Source organism: Lithobates pipiens, unplaced genomic scaffold (assembly GCF_037356315.1).
Source record: "Lithobates pipiens isolate NorthernLeopardFrog02 unplaced genomic scaffold, aLitPip1_a1.2 Scaffold_22, whole genome shotgun sequence".
NCBI lineage: Eukaryota > Metazoa > Chordata > Amphibia > Anura > Ranidae > Lithobates > Lithobates pipiens.
This window is the reverse complement of record NW_027507784.1, coordinates 319924205-319950061: the sequence shown is the minus strand read 5'-3', so window position 1 is coordinate 319950061 and position 25857 is coordinate 319924205. Positions and strand designations below refer to the sequence as shown.

The following is a 25857-nucleotide window of genomic DNA, read 5'->3' as shown; positions in this document are numbered from 1 at the left end:
TGAGGTGGAAAGAGGGACAGAGGGACATTGCTCCAAATCAGGGACAGTTGGGAGTAGTGCTGATCACTGTCCTAGACCTCTTTTTCACTGGAGCGGGGGGGGGGGGGGTTGTTAGCGTTAAAGCACTGCTAGTTTTAGCAGCACTTTACTGCTGTTATAGCGGTGCTTTTCAGCCGCTAGCAGGGCATTTTTAATTCCCGCTAGCAGCCGAAGAAAGGGCGCTACTGTGCTGCTGAAGCACTTTGCAGGTGCTTTGTCAGCGCTGCCCATTCATTTCAATGGGCAGGCCGTTTTGGGAGAGGTGTATACACCGCTCCCGCACCGTTACAAAGATGTGGCTTGCAGGACTATTTTTTCCTGTCCTGCAAGCGCACCGCCCCAGTGTGAAAGCACACAGGCTTTCACACTGGGGAGGCTTAAGAGGCACTTTTTAGGCGCTTTACAGGCTTTATTTTTAGCACTAAAATGCCTGAAAAACGCTTCAGTGTGAAAGAAGTCTTAGTGTCACTGGTCCCCCAAAAAAATGTCACTTAGTGTCTGATTTGTCCGCCGCAATATTGCAGTCCCGCTATAAGTCACTGATCACAGCCAGTACTAGTAAAAAAAATTGAAATAAATATAAATTCCATAAAAATATCCCATAGTTTGTAGACACTGTAACTTTTGTACTAACCAATCATTATACGCTTATTGGGATTTTTTTTAACCAAAACCATGTAGCAGAAAATACATTGGCCTAAATTGATGAAGAAATTTGATTTTTTAAATTTTTTTATTGGATATGTTTTACAGCAGAATGTAAAAAATATTGTTTGCCCCAAAATTGTCTATAGCACAAAAAAAACGCAGAGGGGCAGTGGTGGCTGGTACTGGAGGATTTTGGGGGTGGGAGAGTCTGCACTCACCCAACGGGGGAGCTCCCCTGGACTGTCCAACGCTGCAGCCTCTGTCTTCACCCGGGTTCTGATTGGCCGGGAAGACATTCCTAATTCGCTGGCATCGCAGGGAGGGAGGACAATAAAAAATGACCAATTGAGTCCTCGGAATGTGGTCACACACCTGTGAGGGGGTGATGGACTTGGTAGAAGCCTTTTGGTCCGGCGCCCCACACAAAGCGCGGTCACACAGATGGTGCGAGCTGGGGGGGGGGGGTGCACCATGGGCTGGGAGGGTGGCTCCCCTGCGCCACTTGTGGGTCAGCCGCTTCTGCAGAGGTGATCAAATGCCACCAAAAGAAAGCTCTATTTGTGGGGAAATAAAGACATCAATTTTATTTGGGTTCAGCATGGCCAGTTAAAGTGGTGCAGAGCCGTAATGCAAAAAATGGCCTGGTCATGAAGGGGAGGGGGATCAACCTTCTGGAGCTGAAGTGGTTAATGTGATCGAGCACTTTTTTACTCTTAAAATAAAAAATGACTGCACTATGGTTTTCTATTCTATTGTTTATTCACGATGGGCGAAATGCATTTGGAAGATTAAAGGTCAGGTAAGTGCATAATTTAGGTGGTAGCACCAACAGAGCATTGGACTTTTGCTTTGGGAAGGAGGTGTTTTGTAATCCACCACACACGGCTTGCTGGAGCAGGGCTGGGACAAGACATAGGGCAGAAGGGGCACCTGTCCAGGGTGGAGCTTCTCTTCACGCATGGCTTGCTGGAGCAGGGCTGGGACAAGGTATAGGGCAGAAGGGGCACCTGCCCAGGGTGGAGCTTCTATTCACGCACGGCTTGCTGGAGCAGGGCCGGGACAAGGTATAGGGCAGAAGGGGCACCTGCCCAGGGCGGAGCTTCTATTCACGCACGGCTTGCTGGAGCAGGGCTGGGACAAGGCATAGGGCAGAAGGGGCACCTGCCCAAGGCGGAGCTTCTCTTCACGCACGGCTTGCTGGAGCAGGGCCGGGACCAGGCATATGGCAGAAGGGGCACCTGCCCAGGGTGTAGCTTCTCTGTGTAGCCGCAGAGGGTGCAACTGGAGCTCCTGCAGCCCCCTTCTCCTTTTTCTACAGTAGCCAAAGACAAATGCAGGAAATTAAAGTGTTCAGTCTCCTCACACACTAGAGCAAAGCCTTATTTACTGTATCCCCATCCCCCGCTGTCATAGGCTGCCCTAAGGCTGGTTATCTTCTGTTATCAGTACAGTGCTTGTGGAATGAACTGGGGGAACCTGTCCGCTTACTATATATCAGGTTACACTGTCATCCCTGTATGATGTAAGGCTGAACCTGGTTGAGCAGTGAATCTTCTGTTATCATGTGAGGAGATTTAACACTTTACTTCCCTGCAGTTGGTTGCCCAGCTACTCTTAGCCCCTGTACACACGGTCGGAGATTTCCACAACCAAATCTGTCGGATTTTGCCCGTCGGATTTTGTCCGTCGGATCTTATCCGAAACTGTTGCATACACACGGTCGGACAAAGTTGGCGAAAAATCCGATCTTTCAGAACGTGATGACTTAATTTCGTTACGATGGGACTATATTCAGGCTAGTAGCCAATAGCTTTGATGTAGGAATTTGATCTGAGCATGCGTGGCACTTGGTCCGATCAAAATTCTCTACACATGATCGGAGTATGTCCGATCGGCCCAGTTGGTCTGGAAATATTTCCAACATGTTGTAAAATTGGGTCCGACGGATATTCAGATGGAATCAATCCGATGCTACCACACACAGTCGTATTATCCGACAACACGGTCCGATAGGACACATTCCGACGGATTCTCCGTCCGTGTGTACAAGGGCTTAGGGCTCCTTCACATGTGTGGAAGTGACTGTAGCTCCTCTGAAAAGATCCAAGCTTGGATCGCTTTTCAGAGCTGTTTGAGAGGTGGTGGGGATGCAACGTGTTGCCTCTTCACCACCTAATTTAACTCAATAATTGCCATGTGGGGCCCCCACCATTGAACTACATTATTCTGTTTGGCCACAACACCACCTATTTGGACACAGCCGATCATAGGTCGGAGTAAAGGGCCAATCACAGCCTTTACCACATGATCAGCTGTGTCCAATCATACCTGACCACAATGTAAAGACACTTGCCAGTTATCGGCATTCCTTTCCTCACGTGCTGTCACAGCGTGGGGAGAGGAGAGCTGGTAACCAGCAAGTATGACAGGGAACATCTACATTGGTAATCAGGGCACTGATTATTAGTGTCCTGGTTATCAGTGTAGCCCCAACAGTGCTTGTTACAGCTGCCTATCAGTGTCCATCAGTGCTGTCAATCAGTGCCTTCTCATCAGTGCTGCCAATCAGTGCCTTCTCGTCAGTGCTGCCTATCAGTGGCCATCAGTGACCACCAATGCTGCCTATCAGTGCCCATCGGTGCTACCTATCAGTGCCGCCTATTGGGGGGTGTAGGGATCAGGTAGGTCAGTATAGGAATCAGGTAGATTAGTGTAGTGGTCAGGTAGGTCAGTGTAGGGATCAAGTTGGTTAGTATAGGAATCAGGTAGGTCAGTGTAATAGTCAGTGTAGTGGACAGGTAGGTCAGTGTAGTGGTCAGTATAGGAATCAGGTTTTCAGTGTAGTGGTCAGTGTAGGAATCAGGTAGGTCAGTGTAGTGGTCAGTTAGGTCAGTATAGTAATCAGGTAGGTTAGTGTAGTGGTCAGTGTAGGAATCAGATAGGTAAGTGTAGTGGTCAGTGTAGGAATCAGGTAGGTCAGTGTAAGGGTCTATGTAGTGGACAGGTAGGTCAGTGTAGTGGTCGGTGTCGTGGACAGGTAGGTTAGTGTAGTGGTCAGTATAGGAATTAGGTAAATCAGTGTAATGGTCAGTGTAGTGGTCATTCTAGGAATCAAGTAGGTCAGTGTAGTGGACAGTGTGGGAATCAGGTAGGTCAGTGTGGTGATCAGTTTAAGAATCAGGTAGGTCATTGTGGGAATCAGGTAGGTCGGTGTAATCATTGTAGTCTGACAGTTAGTTCCATACTTGTGCACCAATGCTAGACCTTTCAGTTTTCTGCAGTGTACCTCAAATATTGATACTATTTAATCGCATGCCACAAACATTACAAACATTTTGGTACATTCCCATATACACTATATTACCAAAAGTATGGGGACACCTACTTTCAGGCACATGAACTTTAATGGCAATAGGGTTCAATATTGTGTTGGCCTGCCCTTTGCAGCTTTAAAAGCTTCAACTCTTCTGGGAAGGCTGTCCACAAGGAGTGTGTCTATGGGAATGTTTGACCATTCTTCCAGAAGCACATTTGTGAGGTCAGGCACTGATGTTGGGCGAGAAAACCTGGCTCGCAGTCTCCGCTCTAATTCACCTCAAAGGTGTTCTATCAGGTTGAGGTCAGGCCTCTGTGCAGGCCAGTCAAGTTCCTCCACCCCAAACTCGATCATCCATGTGTTTATGGACCTTGTTTGTGCACTGGTGGGCAGTCATGTTGGAACAGGAAGTGTTCATCCCCAAACTGTTCCCACAAAGTTGAGAGCATAAAATTATTCAAAATGTCTTGGTATGCTGAGTTCCCTTCGCCGGAACTAAGAAGCCAAGCCTTACCCCTGAAAAACAACCCCATGCCAAAACAACCCCTCCCCCAAATGATTTGAACCAGTGAAGAAAGCAAAGTCAATAAAGACAAAGATAAGCAATTTTGGGGTGGAGAAACTTGACTGGTCTGCACAGAGTCCTGACCTCAACCTGATAGAACACCTTTGGCATGAATTATAGCGGAGACCGCGAGCCAGGCCTTCTCATCCATATCAGTGCCTGACCTCACAAATGCACTTCTGGAAGAATGGTCAAACATTCCCATAGACACACTCCTAAACCTTGTTGACGGCCTTCCCAGAAGAGTTGAAGTTGTCGTAGCTGCAAAGGGTGGACCAAAGTGTATTGGCCGTGCCCTCTTATCCATCACACAGTCAGTAGGGGTTGGTAGGGTGATAGGTGGGGTGGGGGTGATATTTATAAATTAAGGGTTTGATAAAGTTCAAACAAGATTCACTGAACCCATGAAACCTGGCCAGATTTGTCCATCATCACTCACAGCTTCCATAGGATACAAATATTCTGATCCTATCAACCTCATTTTTTGTTTTGACATTTGTAACCAAAACTGTATAATATGATTGTGGCTATATTAGCACATTTCTAAAGAAACAGCTTTGAATTGTACATATTTCTTTTCTTTTTCACTAACAATCATATCAAAAAAGAATTACAGGCATGGTATGTTCTTATATAGTTATTTGATAGCTTGGGCCAATTAATCTATATATATAGACACAATGTACAGGGATAGGCACACACCCACACTCACTAAGTATAGACTTGTGTCTTTATTTAACCTTACTAACTATGTAACCAGAGAATACTTTGCATTACTTTGCATTTACTCAGAAAATGCAAAGAATTCGCAGTGATTTCCATGGCATAAACATACTTAAATAGTAGGTGAGGTTGAAAAAAGACACAAGTCCATCAAGTCCAACCTATGTATGTGATTATATGTCAGTATTACATTGTATATCCCTGTATGTTGCGATCGTTTCAGGTGCTTATCTAAAAATTTTTGAAATTATCGATGCTCCCCTGCTGAGACCACCATCTGTGGAAGGGAATTCCACATCCTTGACGCTCTTACAGTAAGGAACCCTCTACACAGTTTAAGGTTAACCCTCTTTTCTTCTAATTTTAATGAATGGCTGCGTGTCTTATTAAATTCCCTTACGCGGAAACGTTTTATCCCTACTGTACGGTATTTGTACATTGAAATCATATCCCCTCTCAAGCGTCTCTTCTCCAGAAAGAATAAGTTCAGAGCTCACAACCTTTCCTCATAACTAATATCCTCCAGACCCTTTATTAGCTTTGTTGCCCTTCTCTGGACTCTCTCCAGTTCCAGCACATCCTTCCTGAGGACTGGTGGCCAGAATTGCACAGCTTACTCCAGGTGCGGCCGGACCAGAGCCTTGTAGAGTAGGAGAATTATCATTTTATCTCTGGAGTTGATCCCCTTTTTAATGCCAATATTCTGTTTGCTGTGTTAGCATCAGCTTGGCATTGCATGCCATTGCTCAGCCTGTCATCTACTAGGACCCCCAGGTACTTTTCCAACCTAGACCCCCCAGAGGTGTATTTGTCTACTCTCTTGCTCTGGGATGACGTCGTCCCACCCTCGCCCTGCTTGCACGCAGTGCGGTGATTGGCGGAATGCAGTTTCCGCAGGACATTGTCTCATTCTTACCCGGTACTAAGATTGTAAGGGGTGATGCTTTGTCATGACAATTTTCCTCCACTTCCAAGTCGGAGTCGATTCCGGTTCCTGTGATTCCTCCTGATCGTATCTTGGCTACGGTTCGCACCAGTCTTACTTCTCTTTTGAGTGACAAAATTCTTGCTGCTCAGGTCCATGCTCCTCCTAAGAAACCTTGTGACCGCCGCTTTGTCCCAGAGAATCTCCGTACTGCCGTGCTCCAGACTTACCACTCTCCCAAGGCAGCTGGCCATCCTGGGAAGAATCAACTCATTTGGGCAATTTCCCAACAATTTTGGTGGCCTACTCTATGGGCTGATGTTACTGCTTTCGTAGCTGCCTGTTCCGTGTGTGCTCAGAGTAAGACTCCACGACACCTTCCAGTGGGCGTCCTACAACCCATACCCAATGGAGAGAGGCCCTGAACCCACTTGTCAATGGATTGCCCAACTCCCAAGGAAACACTGTTATCCTTATGGTGGTTGACCGGTTCTCAAAGATGTGTCATTGTAGTCCACTTAAGAAGTTGCCCACCTCTAAGGAACTGGCTTCCATTTTTGCTTGGGAAATCTTTCGCTTACATGGACTACCCAAGGTGATTGTCTCAGACAGGGGCAGTCAGTTTGTCTCCCGGTTCTGGCAAGCCTTTTGTGCACAGTTTGGAATCCAGCTTGCTTTCTCTTCTGCGTATCACCCGCAGTCTAATGGGGCCGCAGAGCGAGCCAATCAGTCCTTGGAGCAATTCTTACGTTGCTAAATTTCTGATCACCATAACAACTGGTCAGACCTATTACCATGGGCAGAGTTTGCTCACAACAGTGCCTTGAATTCTGCCTCCTGATTGTCTCCATTTATGGCGAATTATGGTTTCCAACCTTCCATGTTGCCCTACTCGTTTGTTCCGCAGAGTATTCCTGCATTAGAGGAGCATCTCCGTGGTCTTCGTTCCACTTGGGTACAAGTCCAGGAGGCTTTGCGTCATGCTAATGATAGGTACAGACTACATGCTGACCGCAGATGCCTGCCTGCGCCTTCCGACCAGGTTGGGGACAGGGTCTGGCTGTCATCTCGCAACCTCCGGCTTCATGTCCCCTCACTGAAGTTTGCACCTTGGTTTATTGGGCCTTTCCGTATCCTTCGCAGGATTAACCCAGTGGCTTACGTGTTGGACCTTCCTCCTAGTATCCGCATCTCAAATATGTGTTTCATGTCTTCTTATTGAAACCATTGGTCTGCAACCGATTTACCACCTCGGTGCCACGTCCTCACCCTATTCAGTTAGAGAACCATGAGGAGTATGAGGTACAATCCATTGTTGACTCATGTAGGTTCCGTGGGCGCATACAATACCTGGTGCATTGGAAGGGGTACGATCCGGAGGAACGCTCCTGTGTTTCCTCCACGGATGTACGTGCTCCTGTGCTCCTCCGCGAGTTCCATAGACATTTGCCCCTCATGCCCGGTGGTCCTCCGGGGGAGAGGGGTTATTGAGGAGGGGGTACTGTCTGTGCTGGCTTAGCGCTTCTTTCTCTGACCTGCCTACTTAAAGCTGTCCAGCTCACTTCATCTCTGCCTTTGCCACATCACAAGAAACCATCTCCTGCGGTTCTGTTTAAAGACTGGCTTGCTGACATCCCTTCTGGCTCCATATCCTGCTTGCTGTTGCTCCACTTGGATCCCTGATAGGGATGAGCCAAACACCCCCCTGTTCGGTTCGCACCAGAACCTGCGAACAGACCTAAACTTCGTGTGAACTTTAGAACCTTATTAAAGTCTATGGTACTCGAACGTTCACAATCTAAAGTGCTAATTTTAAAGGCTAATATGCAAGTTACTGTCCTAAAAAATGTTTGGGGACCTGGGTCCTGCCCCAGGGGACATGGATCAATGCAAAAAAAAGTTTTAAAAACGGCCGTTTTTTCAGGAGCAGTGATTTTAATAATGATTAAAGTGAAACAATAAAAGTGTAATATTCCTTTAAATGTGGTACCTGGGGGATGTCTGTAGTATGCCTGTGAAGGAGCGCATGTTTCTGGTGCTTAGAACTGTCCCTGCACAAAGTGTCATTTGTGCAGGAAAAAAAGTCTTTTAAAATCACTTGCGGCTATATTGTCGGCTCCCCGTAAAAATTGGACGTTTTGTACCCCCTTACCATTTCAAACAGGGGGGGCCGGGATCTGGGGGTCCCCTTGTTAAAGGGGTCTTCCAGATTTTGATAAGCCCCCCGCCCGCAGACCCCCACAACCACCGCTCAGGGTTGTGGAGATGAGGCTCTTGTCCCCATCAACATGGGGACATGGTGCTTTGAGGGGTCACAGACCCCCAAAGCATCCTCCCAATGTTGAGGGCATGTGGCCTGGTACGGTTCAGGAGGGAGGGGGGGCCACTCTCTCGTCCCCCCCTCTTTTCCTGCGGCCGACCAGGTTGCGTGCTCGGATAAAGGGTCTGGTATGGATTTTTAGGGGGACCCTCACGTCAATTTTTTTTAAAATTTGATGCGGGGTTCCCCTTAATATCCATACCAGACCTGAAGGGTCTGGTATGGATATTTAGGGGGACCCCCGCGTCAATTTTTTTTTTTAATTTGACACGGGGTTCCCCTTAATATCCATATCAGACCTGAAGGGCCTGGTAATTGAATTTAGGGGAACCCCCACGCTTTTTTTAAATTTTTTTTATCAATGAATGAATGAATTGTCGGCTAATACAGAGAACACAAGAGAATACAAAGAGTCCCTCATTGAGTGTTCTCTGTATTACGGGACCCGACAATACAGCCGCAAGTGATTTTAAAAGACTTTTTTTCCTGCACAAATGACACTTTGTGCAGGGACAGTTCTAAGCACCAGAAACATGCGTCCCTTCACAGGCATACTACAGACACCCCCCAGGTACCACATTTAAAGGAATATTACACTTTTATTGTTTCACTTTAATCATTATTAAAATCACTGCTCCTGAAAAAACGGCAGTTTTTAAAACTTTTTTTTGCATTGATCCATGTCCCCTGGGGCAGGACCCAGGTCCCCAAACACTTTTTAGGACAGTAACCTGCATATTACCCTTTAAAATTAGCACTTTAGATTTCTCCCATAGACTTGTATAGGGTGTTCCCGGCTTTTCGAATTTGCCGCGAACAGCCCAAATTGTTCACTGTTCGCTGAACAGGCGAACAGGCAATGTTCGAGTCGAACATGAGTTCGACTCGAACTCGAAGCTCATCCCTAATCCCTGACTTCTGGCCTGGCTGATTACCCAATCTGGTTATTGAACTCTGGCCTGGCTGACTACTCGATCCGGTTACTGGACTCTGGCTCTGCTTTGACTACACTTTCTCTATTTACCTTTTTATTTAATAAAAGTGTGATTTAATTGTGTTTCTGACAAGGGGGCAGCGTAGGGGTTAAGTGTGCCCTGGGGAGTGTTTCTAACTGGGGGGCCGATCACAGGGAGAAGAGATCAGTGACACTGTCACTAGGCAGAATGGAGCTTGCAGTGGATGCGCACCTGCTGGCCGAATCTTAAAGGGCCACGTACAGGTTCATTAGTTTGCCTATACGAGCCCTTCTGCCGTCGTATATTGGCGTGAGGTGGTCGGCAATCTGTTAACTGACAATTGCACGGTCGTGCGACCTTGCACCCAAACAAAATTGACGTCCTTTTTTTTCCCCACAAATAAAGCTTTCCTTTGGTGGTATTTGATCACCTCTGTTGTTTTTTTTTCTTTGCATTTTGAAAAAAATTCTATATTTTTTACTTTTTGCTATAATATCCCCCAAAAATATATATAATTTTTTTTCCCTCAGTTTAGGCCGATATGTAATCTTCTACATATTTTTGGGAAAAAAAATCGCAATAAGCGATTATTGATTGATTTGCGCAAAAGTTATAGTGTCTACAAACTAGGGGATAGTTTTATGGCATTTTTTTTATTATTATTTTTTTTTTCATTCTTTATTTCTCCAAAGGGGTACGGTAATACATACAAACATAATATACATAGCCCCAGCCATTTATATTACAAATAAAGTTTGTCTTCATTACAATTTCTAAATCAAATCTGCTTTCCCCTTGCTCTTTTTCCCTTTTTTAAACATACAAGTCTTTACTAGTAATGGCAGCGATCTGCGATTTTTATAGGGACTGTGACATTATGGCGGACACATCGGAAACTTTTGACACATTTTTGGGACCGACCACTGACATTTATACAGCGATTAGTGCTATAAAGATGCACTGATTACTGTAAAAAACTGGCAGGGAAGGGGTTAATACTACGGGGTGATCAAAAAGTTAATTGTGTTCCCTATGTGTTCTAGCTGAAGGGGGGAGGGGACTGTGTAGGGGAGATGATGTTCATACTCTGGTGCGTGCCCCTAGTGGCCACAAGGCGAAGCGACCTAACATAACGTTTTTTTCACCCAGCCGTGCCATTCTGCCGCAGTAAGACTGCGGTGGCTGGTCGGCAAGTGGTTAATGTTGCACAATATTTGCTCAGCCATTTATCCAATGCAAACTGGTGTAATTTAGCACGTCATCTTGCTCTAATTGACACTTTCTTGTTTATTTTAGCCAGGTTGCAGGTACTCAAACATCATAAATATTTTTAATGCAGTCATGTTCACTTGAATTAAAATAGTTCTAAATCCAAAACATTTTTTTTTTACCTTGCATGTTTTATCGCTTTTTTCCTCCCCTATCTCCCCAAATACTTACCTGTGTCCTCAATTGATCCAGCACTCTGCATGGCTGCACCACTTTTCTCCCCTCTCTTCCTCTTCACACAGGGACTCAGCACTCTGGGTGACTTAGTAGCTGGAGGTGGTTAGGAGAAGGACCCATTGGCTTGGACCCCCAAGTTTAATAGGCCTCAGGCTAACAGCTAGATCTATGGAGCCCTAACCTGCAAACATGATCATTTGCAAGGTTCTGCTTAAGATTGAGTTCCAGGCATGGGGAAGATAATATTGGTCTGGAGCTGGAGAGAAGATGGTCTAGGATCCACCTTCATGCCCAAGTATAGCAGGACTTGGAGTCTGCAGTAAGCACCTACAATGGAACTGATTATTCATTTTGTTTTGGGTGTCTTGTGTTACCGTAGGGCCCCTGCTGCAAGGTTTGGCCATATTGGCAGTTAAGAGGCTTCTACAAGCAACCATAACTTTAGTAGCACCAGCTACTACAGTGATTGTCAGATTCCCCAGCAGGCCATCAAAGAAAAGATATGCATAATTACGCTGTTCCAAGCTGGACCAATGTATGTATACAATAAATAGTATAAAAAGTATACATACAATACAGTGCAATCCTGGAGTTCAGCTTTAACCATTTGTAACTTAGCAGATTTTTAAGAAACCGTTTTTTTTTTCCTGAAGTTCACATAATAGTTTTTTCTGCTTTGAACATTAAAAAAATGATATTTATTAAAAAGTATATTTGGCTGACTCACATATAATAATTACACATTAGTGTCCACAGTCATGAAATAATTTGAATAATTGTAGGGCAGTCTAAGTACAAAATCATATAAGCCATCTATGTAGGCCAAGTAAAGCCTGGGTGTGGGACTCAAGCTGTACATACCACTCGTAATCACTGCTGTACATCATTGCAACCATTAAATCAGTCACTTTGTTTGGTTAATATAGTTTTAAAAATTCAAAGTCTAAAAAGTGTATCACTATGCAGTACATTTAAAGACATCCTAATTTAGATCAAACAGTAATCAGTGAGACTAGTCACATCAAACATGTTAATTGACCATTGATTTAACTCTGTAATAGGAATTAATAATCCTTCAATAATAACAGGGCGGCACAGTGGTGTTGGGCAGCACAGTGGTGTAGTGGGTAGCACTCTCACCTAGCAGTAACAAGGGTTTGAATCCCAACCACGACACTCCCTGCCTGGAGTTTGCATTTTCTCCCTGTGCCTGCGTGGGTTTCCTCCGGGTACTCCTGTTTCCTCCCACACTCCAAAGACATGCAGGTAGGTTAATTGGCTTCTGTCCAAAATTGGCTCTAGTATATGTATATATATATATGTACCTTGGATTGTGGGCTCCTTGAGGATAGGGACCGATGTGAGTGTGCAATGTACAGGGATAGGGACAATTGTAGACACTCACTCAGGTTGAACTGGATGGACTGGTGTCTTTATTCAACCTTACTAACTATGTAACAGTGCCCTGTTATTATTGCGTTAAAAATGATTTACCGATCAACAGCTGCACCAAGTACCGGTATATATTGAAACTAGTTCTTTACCAAATTCCACAGTCATATAGGGATTCAGGGGAGGACTGGGCTGGGGGTCAGGGGGCATTTCCCCCCTCTATTTCCTCCATGGTTCAATTTTAATAAGATATGTTGGGCTGGTGGCCTTGAGTAGAGATATTTTACAATCTAGATATTGATCGGAGTGGGACCTGTAGTTGTGACACATGCTGGGCATTATATACTACACAGTAGACCGTTGCCTGCTTCTAAGAAGTGTGATCACAGCACACGGTATAATGAATTCTTCCTGCAATAATTTCATTGCAGCTCTAAGATGTTATGTGACCACATAACAAGAGCTGCAAAGGAACCCAATGATGGTGGAGGTGAAAATTTGGGTCACACCAGCCTTTCTCAATCCTTTTACACAGAAGAAACTTGAAATCATTTTCAGGTCTCAAGCAACACCTTGTTAAAATTGACACATTGGTGGCCAGTGGGAAGATTGCCCCTTACTTTTGTGGTCAGTGTAAATAATGCTCCTAACAGTGGTGGTCAGAATGGAAACCCTAACATACACTGGAGGAATCCTAGTTGAGAATGGCTGCGTTAAGTAATGTCCTTTGAAAGCACTGCATGCCATGGTTCCATCTTTTGTCTGTCCCTTATGTCACTAGATGGTCACAACAGTGTTATAGGGGTCAGAAGATGAAATAAAATTCCAGAGGTAGACCCAGACATCTGACACCAGATTCAAAAGTGTCCAATGCTCAGAGACTGTAGATCTGGAACATCACACATAGTTAATGCGTTTGTGCACTCAGCACATATGTTCATATTCTTCAAAAGATTGATTCTTCTATCTCCTTCAGAAGCTGTGGTAGCTTTCATGTGGTTAGATTTCATGTGGTCCAGCATCTACCAAGGATGATTCCTACCTTAATAAATGCAAAGGAGCATGAACAGGTATTAATGAAATATTTAATTATCTTAAGTCTCATACTTGTATGACACCAATGGTCTACTTCCATATCTCATTTTATTCCTCCATCGCTCTTCTCAGGCTTCTTCCTCTCCCTCCCTGACTGCTTTCTTCCTGTCTTTTCCTCCCATCTTCTTTCCCTCCCCCAGTTTTCTTTGAATCTCTCTTTCTCTTCCTCCCTTCTCTTTCTACTTTTACTCCCCCATTCAGTTTTACCTGAGTGCCTTCACTGGTTTATTTGACTTGCCTTTAATCTACTTGTGAACTGCAGTGGACCTCCTTCTGACTTGCAGTGGACATCTTTCTGACTTGCAGTGAACTTCTTTCTGATCAGCAGTTGACCTCCTTTTAACCAGCAGTTGACCTTTTCCTGACCAGTAGTGGACCTTTTTCTGACCTTGCAATGGACCTCATTATGATCTTCAGTTGACCTCCTTCTTACCTGCAGTTGATCTTCTCCTAACCTGCTGTAGACCTCTTTCTAAGCTGCATCATGCTGGTTTTGCATTCCAGTTGACTTTTATGTCAAAAACAACTGTTCAGATAAGAATAAAAGTCCATGTACACAGGTTTATCTATATTCCTATCGCAAACATTCTTGGCAAAAGGCTCATCAAGTGGTGGGTGCTGCAGCGATTACCAGCTGGATCCTGGAAACATCAGTGTACATATTCGCCAGCACACCACGGATAAACAATCAACATCCAAAAGGTTTATTGCAGAGAGATCCCATTCACAGACACAAGTGCAACATTTCAGAGCCGTGCAGGACCCCTTCGTCAGACATGTGAAGGGGTCCTGCATGGCTCCGAAACATTGCACTTGTCTCTGTGATGTGATCTCTCTGCAATAAACCTTTTGGATGGTAATTTTTGATCCATGGTGTGCTGGCGAATATGTACACATGTATCTCCCTTTATTTGGCACTCTTGTTCAGTGTCATACAGTCAGCCTGCTATTACAGATTTCACCTGTTAAATTCAAGGCCCCTGTACAGTTTTGGAGGCTGACTTCTGGAAGCAGTACTAGTTCCAGGATAGATGACCTCACTAATCTAAATTCTGTAGCGGTATGGCCTGCCATTGAACTTACAATACAAGTAGAGCATGCCCTTAGTATGAGATGGAATCTTTAGACCCTAAAAATAATGCATTCTCATTCTTCTCAACCTCCAGGAGACTCTTGCTCTGTGCAAGATGAAGCTGTCTCTACGATTGGTTGTAATAGTGGCAGTGGTAACCACCATAGTCTTCTTTGCGTTCAGTCAGAAGAAAATGCAGGTAAGATAAACCAAATTCATTTTCTTTTGCTGACTGTGTACCATTTGGGAAATGTCCCTTTATTTTCTGTCCAAGAAGTGCAACAGAAAGCTGTAGGAAACCTCCCGGAGTAAGGTGACACTAATGCCCTGTACACATGACCGGTTTTCCCGTCGGAATAAACTGTGAAGGTTTTTCAGATGGAATTCCGCTGAAACTGTCTTGCGTACACACAATTAGACCAAAGTCCAACCGTCAAGAACGCGGTGACGTACAACACATACGACGGGACTAGAAAAAGGAAGTTCAATAGCCAGTAGCCAATAGCTTCCGTCTCGTACTTTCTTCAGTGCATTGTTTTTGGTACATCGGAACAGCATACAGACGAGTTTTCCCCAATAGGAATTGGTTCTGTTGGAAATATTTAGAATATGTTCTATTTGGAGGTCCGTCAGAATTTTTGACATAAAAAGTCTGATGGGGCGTAAACACGATTGGAATATATGATGAAAAGAATCCGTCTGACTTTTTCTGTCGGACATTCCGCTCGTGTGAACACGGCATTAGACAGTTGTTCCTGGAACTTTGTAAGATTTCTCCTTACCCATTGTCCTGGGGAAAACATTGAAATTTTAGATTTCTCCTCACTTTTATTTCTGAGGGACTATGGTCACCAGAACACAAAGGGTAAATCTCCCCAATGAGGACACAGACAGCAATACATGCCTGTTTAGAGAATGTAGGCCTTTCCTGGTTCCAAAATAAAAAAGATATGCACTTCCATATATCATAATGAAAACTTTTTGTAAAAAAAAAAAAAAAATATATATATATATATATATATATAATTCTTCTGCCTACAGTCGAATTCTAGTTCAAACTGGCCTAGTTACAGGGAACGACACCAAGAAGTGGAAAAATACTTATCCGGGTTACATAAAAATGGAAGTTGTCTCTGGAGATAAGGTGCAATGACACCATTAACGAGGATGTAAATGCGGCCTGAGCAAAGATCTGGGTCAAAGCATGGGCAGGAGTATTTAGGACACACCAATTTTTTTTTATTGATCATCACTTTGTTACATAGTTACATAGTTAATAAGGTTGAATAAAGACACCAGTCCATCTAGTTCAACCTGAGTGAGTGTGGGTATGTGTCTACAATTACCCCTATCCCTGTACATTGTGTCTCCTTAAGATGCTCATCTATTATTATTATTTATTTAAGGTACCCATATAGCGCCATCAATTTACGCAGCGCTCTACACATACATCGCACACTCACATCGTTCCCCACCCTCAAGGAGCCCACAATCCAATCCACCCCAACTCACATTCATATACTAGGGTCAATATTTTGGACAGCTTAATTTCTCAATGCTATGGGAAGGACAATGCCTAAACAGCTGTTGGGACAAGTTGTGTTTTCCCTTGGGTGTTGGGGACACATGCTAGAAAATGCATAATGAAATGAAAAATTTAATTTTATTTAACCATTTGCCAGCCGCCATATAGCAAAATGACGGTGAAAGGCAATATCCTGACCGGACGTCCAGCAGGGTATCAAGCCACTGCGTGCCCCCGGGGTCGCGCATCCCTGCGTTCGTTGTTGTGGAGTGTCACTCGGACACACCGCAACACCAATCTTGGTAAAGAGTCTCTGACAGAGACTCTTTACCACGTGATCAGCTGTGTGAAATCACAGCTGATCACAGTGTAAACAGGAAGAGCCGGTGATCGGCTTTTCCTCACTCGTGTCTGTCAGACGCAAGTAGAGGAGAGCCGATCTGCTTCTCTTCTGACAGGGGGGTCTGTGCTGATTGATTATCAGCACAGCCCCCCTGAGGATGCCCACACTGGACCACCAGGGATGCCACCACTAGTCACCACCAGGTATGCAACCCTAGACAAAAATAAAAAACCCAGTGGTGATTAAATACAACCAAAAGAAAGCTCCATTTATGTAAAAAAAATGATAAAAATGTAACTTGGGTACAGTATTGCATGACCGCGCAATTGTCATTCAAAATGTGAGTGCGCTGAAAGCTGGAAATTGGCCTGGGCAGGAAGGGGTTATAAGTGCCCAATAAGCAAGTGATTCATTGCCAGGAGTTGGGCTATAAATTGAGTATAACAGGAAAAGTGAGACCACTAGTCCATGACAGTCATTTTAGTTTTTGAAGGACTAACTCTTCAAGGAACCAGCTATTGATAAAACATGCTTTGTTGTTTAACAAAAGTCTACACTTGAAAATATTTTTCTTGTTTCAGGTCCCTAAAATGAACATACTTCAGTTATGTGACTGCCAACCACAAACAGACTCTAGCGATATAGAGTCCATTGCGGAACCGATGGAAACCGATGACGAAATTGAAGATCTTTTCAATGAGATTGATGGACTTATTCCCAGGGTGTCCATCGACAACTGGCAAAAGGCAACCAGCGCAGAGAAGACCAACCTGACTGTTGTTAACCCAAAAGACAATTATTGTGTGGGGGACCTACTGCTCGTGAGAGTTAATGCATGCGATTATTCTGGAGCCCCAAAAACATATGGCGGTGATTATTTAAGAGCCAGAATATACTCGCCTTCTACAAACAGCAGTGCTAGCGGCAGTATACAAGATTATAACAATGGGACATATTTAGTAAAATTCACCTTATTTTGGGAGGGCACTGTGCACATATCTATAGTCCTAATGCACCCAAGTGAGGCCGCCTCTGCCTTATGGCGTGGCAGGAATCAAGGCTTTGCCAATATTAAGTACACTGGAAATTTCACAAGCGCTACTAGCTACGTCAACAGCGAATGTGGGTTCTATCTTGACACCCAGGAAGAAGTCTGTGCCTACATCGATAAAAGGGATAAAGAAGCATTTTTCTGTATGAAGCCTGAAAATTATCCTTGTGAAGCCTTGACCCATATGAATTCTGTCAACCGAGATCATTCCTATCTTGCAGAGGTAGAGCAGCTTCTTCTTAACAGGTAATGCACACAAGTGGGCAGCCCAGTGTAGGAAACAGTGTACCAAAGCACAGAAAATTGCCTTTGGGTTCCTGGCTGCAGCCAAGCCAAAACTGTTTCTGTACAAAGAACCCCTGTCACGTTTATATTACTGTCCCTATTGGAGAAATTTACACTCACGACCTGTCCTGGTGACCTTACAGGAAACCTCACAAATGGGACCCAGACAGCAATAGAAACCCAGAAGTGACTTTAACACTTGCCTTAAACAGAGCTTATATTGTAGTAATGTAGTAATGCCACCTGGCTGTGCTTACTGGAACAATACTGCTTCTTCTCCCTCTGTCCAGATCTTGCCCTGAGATCACAGCATCAACCTCAACAGTGCCATGCTCTGTGAAGATGCCACCATGCTGGAGGGAGGGCACTCTAGTGGGATAGGGAGCAAGCCGCCAGTCATACAAAAGGCATCTTCTGACTGAGACAGACCTATTAGGGGAAGTCTGCAGTGCACTTCATGGGTCTCATTAAGAGAACCTGTATCCACACTAATAAAAATGATTAACATATAGTAAAATATATTCTGTCCTAACTTCTGTACTTCCCCCTTGTCTTACACTCTGCAAATTGTGCATGCTGTCCTCAGTCCTCTCCCGTATATTCTGCTTGCTGTCATATCCTCAAACCTCTACTGCACAAAGTGCCATCAATTTTACACTCCATACTCCATTCCCTTATCTACTAACCCACGTCATTCTCTGTGTTCCTTCCTTGTGCATACCTCCCCAATGTCATACCCTCCACACCCCTCTCATCCCTTCCAATTTCCTCTCTTGTATATAATACCCCATATTATACCCTCTTCAGTACATACTACTCCATGTCATTTACTCCACACTCCTCTATTGTACATACTACTCCCTGTCATATCCTCCACACTCCTCTCCTGTACATACTACTCCATGTCATATCCTCCACACTCCTCTCCTGTACATACTACCCCAGTTCATACCCTACACACCCCTCTCATACCCTCCAATTTCCTCTCTTCTACATAATACCCCATATTATACCCTTCACACTTCTCTTCTATACATACTACACCATGTTATATCCTCTGCACTCCTCTCCTGTACATACTACACCATGTCATATCCTCCACACTCCTCTCCAGTACATATTACACCATGTCATATCCTCCACACTCCTCTCCAGTACATACTACTCCATGTCATATCCTCCACACTCCTCTCCAGTACATATTACACCATGTCATATCCTCCACACTCCTCTCCAGTACATACTACTCTATGTTATATCCTCCACACTCCTCTCCTTTACATACTACACCATGTCATACCCTCCACACTCCTCTTCTGTACATACTACTCCATGTCATATCCTCCACACTCCTCTCCAGTACATATTACACCATGTCATATCCTCCACACTCCTCTCCAGTACATACTACTCTATGTTATATCCTCCACACTCCTCTCCTTTACATACTACACCATGTCATACCCTCCACACTCCTCTTCTGTACATACTACTCCATGTCATATCCTCCACACTCCTCTCCAGTACATACTACTCCATGTCATACCCTCCACACTCCTCTCCTGTATATACTACTCCATGTCATTTCCTACACACTCCTCTCCTGTACATACTACCCCATGTTATACTCTGAGGTGTGAGCTGTCTCCTCATCAAAACCAGCTTTAATGTCTCATAAATATACCTATATAACATATCAAATAAAATACCATTGATGTCTATATAAAATAAATACATTTTAACTGTTTTAACATTTTCGGGTTTTTATAAAACTCATTAAACAATTAGGCTTCTAAAAAACCAAAGCCACACACAATGACAGCAAGGAAGGAAAAGGTGCAACACTACAAGCCACGCACCATGCCGCACCACCCACATTTTGGTCAAATTTTTTTAGCAAACCCCCTCTGTGTGCTGTGGGTGACCCGCTAAGGGGGCTGCATATTTCATCTCTCGATTCAAAGTGGATGGAAAAGCAACTATTGTAGCCATTAAAAAAAAAAAGTTTAAATGTTGAATGATAGGACAGTATGATGGCCTTGGTTAGGACTTGTGCAGTGTTGTGGTCCTCACTTTATTTTCCACTAAGAAAACTTTCTGCATGAAGTTTATATGTTCATCCTGTTTGGTAGGATTCCTCCAGCTGCTCCAGTTTCCTCCCACAATCTCCCACAATCTCCTGAAATTAGGTTTTATGTCTATATGAGTAGGATAGGTACAATAAATTGTGAGTTTCCTTATGGGGCAGGGCTGATGCATTGCTCCCTGTAAAATAATAATAACACACTATACAAGTAGGTAAAAAACAAATAACAGCGTTATTAATTATATGTAAACTAAATGTTATGTTAAACTATTTTTATTTTTTAGGTCAAACATTGGGTTGGAAATTTCAAAGCCTTTAAAACCCGTCAAGGTTACCAGCTGTGGCAGTAAGTTTCTATTTACTGATTTTTGCTTTTTAGTTCATTAGGTAAGATTTATCAGACCGCAATTTAGTGGTGGCATTGGTATTATTTCCTGCTCGCTTTATAATATTTCTGTTACTAGATGGTATGTATCAGACAGACAGTACTGTCAGTATCTTCTCTGAATATGCAGTAATATAGGATAATATGCCAGGCAGAAGGTGTAACGAATTCCAAACTGTGGGTTAAGCTGGCTACACACTATTCATTTATTTTTTATTCGTGCAACCCAGCTGGTTGCATGAAAAAAACGGTCAGCTCTGGTTGAAGACACTGTACTAACCATTCTTCAGGAAATGCTTTCTACAAGTTTTACAGCATGTGCCCTTTCCGCCTAAAAAAAAATATTTGTGAGGTCAGATATTGATGTTGGATGAGAAAACCTGGCTCGCAGCCCAAAAGTGCTCAGTAGGGTTGAGGTCAAGACTCTAGAGTTCCTTCAAACCAAACTGGTCAAATTATGTCTTTATGGGGCTGGCTTAGTGTACAGGGGTGCAGTCATGCTGGAACAAAAAAGGGCCTTCTCCAAACTATCATCACAAGGTTGTCTAAAATAAATTTGTATGCTGTACTATTAAAGAGGAAGTAAACTCTCCCACTCTGATGCTTCTCTTCAGACTACAGCCACTGTATTCCAGCCCAAATCGCATATTACTCACTGTTTAAAGAAACTTTAAAAAACTTGTTTCCAGGGGTTAGGCAGCACCATCTTAAGTATTATTTTCTGAGTCCACAGTGGAGTGTGTTTCCGCTCTTACATTGAGCACTTCTGGTACTGTTAACCAAGCCTCCCTCTCAATCCAACGTTTCTATGGCAACCCTGTTTCCCTGTTCATAGCCGACTTGTTTTATTTCATAGTATTTACTTGTGCCGATTGTCTAATGTTTCCCTTTGTCAGTCTTATCAGCTTCAGCTGATAAGAGTGCAGTAATGGCCAAGTTTACACTGCATGTCATGTCACATGGTCACATGGTGTGTAGGAGGAAGCTCTGAATGATTCTGAAGTCTCCTGGGAGTTCAGTGTTGTGTCGTAGGAAGTCCTGATAACAGATAAATAAGACATAGAAAGTGTGCCGTAAATCAGGGGAGATTTGGGCATGCTCAGTGACTTCATTCTTAAGAACAAAAAGGATTACAACAATACTAAGCAAGTAAGGAGATATCTACAAGCAGTGTTCATTGGGGTTTTTTGTGCTGATTTACATGGGACAAAGTTGTGGGGGAGGGTTTACAACCACTTTACCACCCTTTTCTGGAAATGCGTGAATTCATACATTTGGAGGGATCTCAACATTTTAGGCCTGGTTCATACCTATGCATTTTTCAGTGAGTATTCAGTTTTGCAGAAACACACTACAGCCCATTTAACATAGTTTTCTATGAATGTAGTTCACATCTGTGCATTTTATGGGAAGGGCCAGGGACTTTTTTGTTGTTTTTGGTTCCATAGACTTCAATGGGTCAAAAGGGTGTATTGAAAAACGCAAAATGCACCTGCAATATTCAAACTGCAACCTGCATAGATGTGAATCAGGCCTTAGCCATTGTGTACATAATAGGAACAAATATGTGATAATAGTCCCTGACCGAACTCGCCCACTTCCTTGTTCTTTTAGATCTACACAGATTGTATTACAGATGATCTTCCTGTGATATTTTTTCAAAAATGACATGTCAAAATAGATAACAGGGTGTCTTGATGTTTGGATTCTGGATAGAACTCACCAGCCTGTGAGAAAAAAAGATTGGGCTGATTTCAGATTTCACATGCACTGTCTGATATTTGGTATTATTCCATTTAGAAAAACTGAAGGAACCCACTAAAAAGTGTAGCACAGGATCTAACTATCCCATCCCAAGTGGATATTTCTCATATAATGTGTGGAAGCCCATCCACTGTAAGATGACACAGTTCACTGACAATGATAAGCTGAAAGACTTCCTGAAGGGCAAAAAACTATTCCTCTTGGGGGATTCTACAGTTCGCCAATATATAAGACACTTTGCAGAGAATATTAAAAGTAAGTATAGAGAAATCTTCATATCTTTGGGTCTTCCTCTTTCCCTTCTCTGTCTTCTACCCTTACTAGTTACATAGTCTTGTTCTTTAGATTTCCTTCCATTCTTCATTCTTCCTTCCTCCATCCCTCCCATTCTTGAGATTTTTCTATTATATATTGTTTCATTCCTTCCTTTAGGTCATCCTTCCATACTTCCATTCCATCCTTTGGTTCATCCTTCCTTACTTGAGATTTTCTTTCCTTTGTTCCTTTCTCTTCCTTGATAGAGGCAGTTTTTTGCTTTCTCATCTCAGAGCTGTCCTCCTCATGGTTGGTGATCCAATGAGGATTTATTTAGGAATTAACAGTAGACTTTCCTATCCTTTCCTTTCCCCCCTTAATGGCCGTAGATGACCTGGGATCCCCCACCCTGCATAGCCAGGCACACCAAATCTTCACAGACAACCCAGAGTCATAGAACAGTCTGTGACTTTGTTTTTGTTATTTATTGAGGGGTAAACTTGGATAGGGATGGAAGATTATGGGATGCCCATTTGACTTCAATAAAAAACTTCAGGGACAACTCTTCCTATATACAGTCTCTATATACAGTCTCTTATACAGATCCACTTTCTCCTCCAGCACTCACTTGCTTGTGGAATCCAGCAGGAACACTGTGAAGTTCTGACAGTCACTCAGTCAGATTAAAAGCAATGGCCCATTACAGGCAGGCCCCTTGGTTGTGTAGCAGAATTTCAGTGTCCAGCTTTCATTACTTCTGTGGCTATTGATGCCAGCACCACCTCTTCAGGCAACCCACCTGGCTGCAGCTTCCTCTTTCACTGGCCCTCCAGACTAACTTCTCCCCACAGTCCTTCAGACTGACACTTACAATCCCACCCAGGTGATTTCAGGAGGGGAAGGGAAGAAGACGTAAGCACTCCGCTGTCTTCAGGGAGAACTGGCTACATGTGCCAGTCTTCCCCCTTGTAGGTCCCCAGTAGTGCTGACCTGCTCCCGCTGTCCTCACTCTTGCTCCCGTGTCTCCAGGAAGGTCTTTCTCTGTCTGTTTTGGCAGGATCCTTCCAGCACCCGAGCCCCGGCCCAAGGTCACCCCCCCCCCAAGACTAGAGGACACCCTTGAGGGCCACGACAGCCTCCTTAGCACTCTTTCTCCATCTTCCACCCAACTGCCCCTGCTAGCATGACTCATGCCTATTTATGAAGTGGCCTGCCACCTGCCAGCCCTTTACTGCGGATTGGCTGAAGTCCTCATAAATATTCCAAAAAGTCCTTCCTAACCTTCCCCCCCAGTATGTCTAGAACATTCTCCAATGTCCAGAAAACAAAGGGAGGCACCAGAGAGGCTGCTAGGATGAGTTATCCAGCTCTGAGTCACTGAAACTTGACCCAGATTTAGACCTCAGGTTTCAACTTGAGCTAAAGAAATTTATCTACACTAAGAATCTACACTAATAAACCTATACTACCAACTAGCACACAATAGAGGATGCTACATTTCTTTTCTTCTTTCACTTCCGTCCTACCTTCATTTCTTTCACCCCTGGAGTCTTTAACATTGTTAAGATGACTAATTGTTTTTATTTCTTTAAGTTGTGGATTACTTCAATCACACGGAAGATGAGATGCAGTCCTGGCAAAAGACTCTTCTGGCCATTAACCTGGAAAAGTTTATTTATGTCCAGTGGAAGAAACACACTTTTCCATTTGTCAGCAAAACCTTCTACTCCATTAAAGAAGATGCCTACATGGCCCGCCAGATAGATCAAATTGGCGGAGGAGAAAACACAATCATCGTTCTTACTCTGGGTCAACATTTTAGGCCTTTCCCCTTTCGAACGTTCATCAGGTCGGCGCTCAATGTCCGGAGAGCGATAGAACGTCTCTTTATCCGGAGTCCACGCACCAGAGTGATCATTAAGGAGGAGAACGCCCGTGACATGGACATCGGTGCGGAACGCTTTAGTGACTTCCACGGCTATGTCCAGTATCTGGCGCTCCGGGAGATTTTTAAAGGGTTGAACGTTGGGTTTGTTGATGGCTTGGACATGACCATTGCCTATGCATGCAATGTCATTCATCCACCCTTGGAAGTTTTAGAGAATCTCATCAGCATGTCCTTTACACAAGTTTCATAGAATTGAACAGGAAATACAAGATAAAACTTTCTCTGGAATTATTAAAAATTGAACAAGGATTTTTAATGGTCAATATCATTACCACTATTTTTAGCCCACTTAGCCTAGTGGTGGTGGGAGTTACAGTCTGAGTAGGACAAATCTGTGGTTTTCCTTTTCATACCCAAGGACTCAAGTTCTTCTTGGTCAATTCCAGTTCCTTTAATAAGAAAGGAATCTTGGTAGAGGCTTTGTTTTCCTCACATCACATGGAGAATAGCGAGCAGCACAGTACTGACATCTTCAAGTCTTTAATCAGAGGCAGCAGAGCCTAATGCCCCATACACACTATCAGATTTTCTGCTGATTTTTTCCTTAGGATTTACCAAAACCATGTAGTAGAAGGGCCTGCTTGATTGCATACACATTGAAACTCCTAAGGTTTTATATATTATATTATATGGTTTTGGTAAATCTGAAGGAAAAACTCAGCAGAAAAACTGATAGTGTGTATGGGGCTAGTGATGGACGAACTTCCGACGGGACGTTTCGCGAACGCGAAATGCGAACGGACCCAAACGTTCGCGAAACCGACCGTTCGCCGCGGGCCCCATTGACTTCAATGGGAGGCGAACTTTGCAAACCTTCATGTCGAATTTGCGGCCACGTGGTAATTATTAGGGGGTAAAACGTAGTCCCACCATCTGGACAATGACATAATACATGTATGAGGTGAATTTGGGATCGATAACTACAAGCATTTTTATTTTATTTGGGAAATTGTTCTAACAATTCAGGACTATGGAGCTAATGAAGGCAATGGAGGAGAGGGAAGGTCAGGGACCAGGGTAGGCAAAGAAGAGGGTGCAGGAGATGATCACCAGCAGCGTGACATACCGGAATGACACATGCACCGTGATAGAGGCATCTGACAGCAGCACCGTAATACAGAGCACTGACAGCAGCACCGTGACATACAGCGCTGACAGCAGCACCGTGACATACAGCGCTGACAGCAGCACCGTGACATACAGCGCTGACAGCAGCACCGTGACATACAGCGCTGACAGCAGCACCGTGACATACAGCGCTGACAGCAGCACCGTGACATACAGCGCTGACAGCAGCACCGTGACATACAGCGCTGACAGCAGCACCGTGACATACAGCGCTGACAGCAGCACCGTGACATACAGCGCTGACAGCAGCACCGTGACATACAGCGCTGACAGCAGCACCGTGACATACAGCACTGACAGCAGCACCGTAAGCAGCCCCAGGAGGAAGTCAGCACAGCACAGGGATGGTGTGATCCCCTCATAATAAGAACCCCCAGGAGGAAGTCAGCACAGCACAGGGATAGTGTGATCCCTTCATAATAAGAACCCCCAGGAGGAAGTCAGCACAGCACAGGGATATCATAAGCAGCCCCAGTAGAAATATGACACCGCTCAACCTCTTCAAAGAGGAGGGTAGGGGCATATAGTACGGTGTGCTTTTTTGGGTCAAGGAAGTGAGCCAAATGAATTAAGAAGGTCTGTGTGCTTGA

General features: G+C 44.1%; 1 protein-coding gene across 4 annotated transcripts in view; it reads left to right on the top strand.

Moving 5' to 3' along the window:
• The window catches only part of LOC143924944 (NXPE family member 2-like), a 36433-nt gene extending 11611 nt beyond the window's left edge, over positions 1 to 24822 (top strand). Inside the window, exons 2-7 of one of the 4 annotated variants that reach the window (XM_077449479.1) lie at positions 13307 to 13400; positions 14592 to 14696; positions 16947 to 17662; positions 20072 to 20133; positions 21973 to 22191; positions 23785 to 24822. In XM_077449479.1, coding sequence (XP_077305605.1) covers positions 13362 to 13400; positions 14592 to 14696; positions 16947 to 17662; positions 20072 to 20133; positions 21973 to 22191; positions 23785 to 24329 — 1686 coding nt within the window. In that variant the 5' untranslated portion in view covers positions 13307 to 13361 and the 3' untranslated portion in view covers positions 24330 to 24822. The remainder of the gene's footprint in view (positions 1 to 13306; positions 13401 to 14591; positions 14697 to 16946; positions 17663 to 20071; positions 20134 to 21972; positions 22192 to 23784) is intronic. The other 3 variants (XM_077449480.1, XM_077449481.1, XM_077449482.1) reach the window with 3 other exon arrangements.
• Positions 24823 to 25857: the final 1035 nt, after the last annotated feature.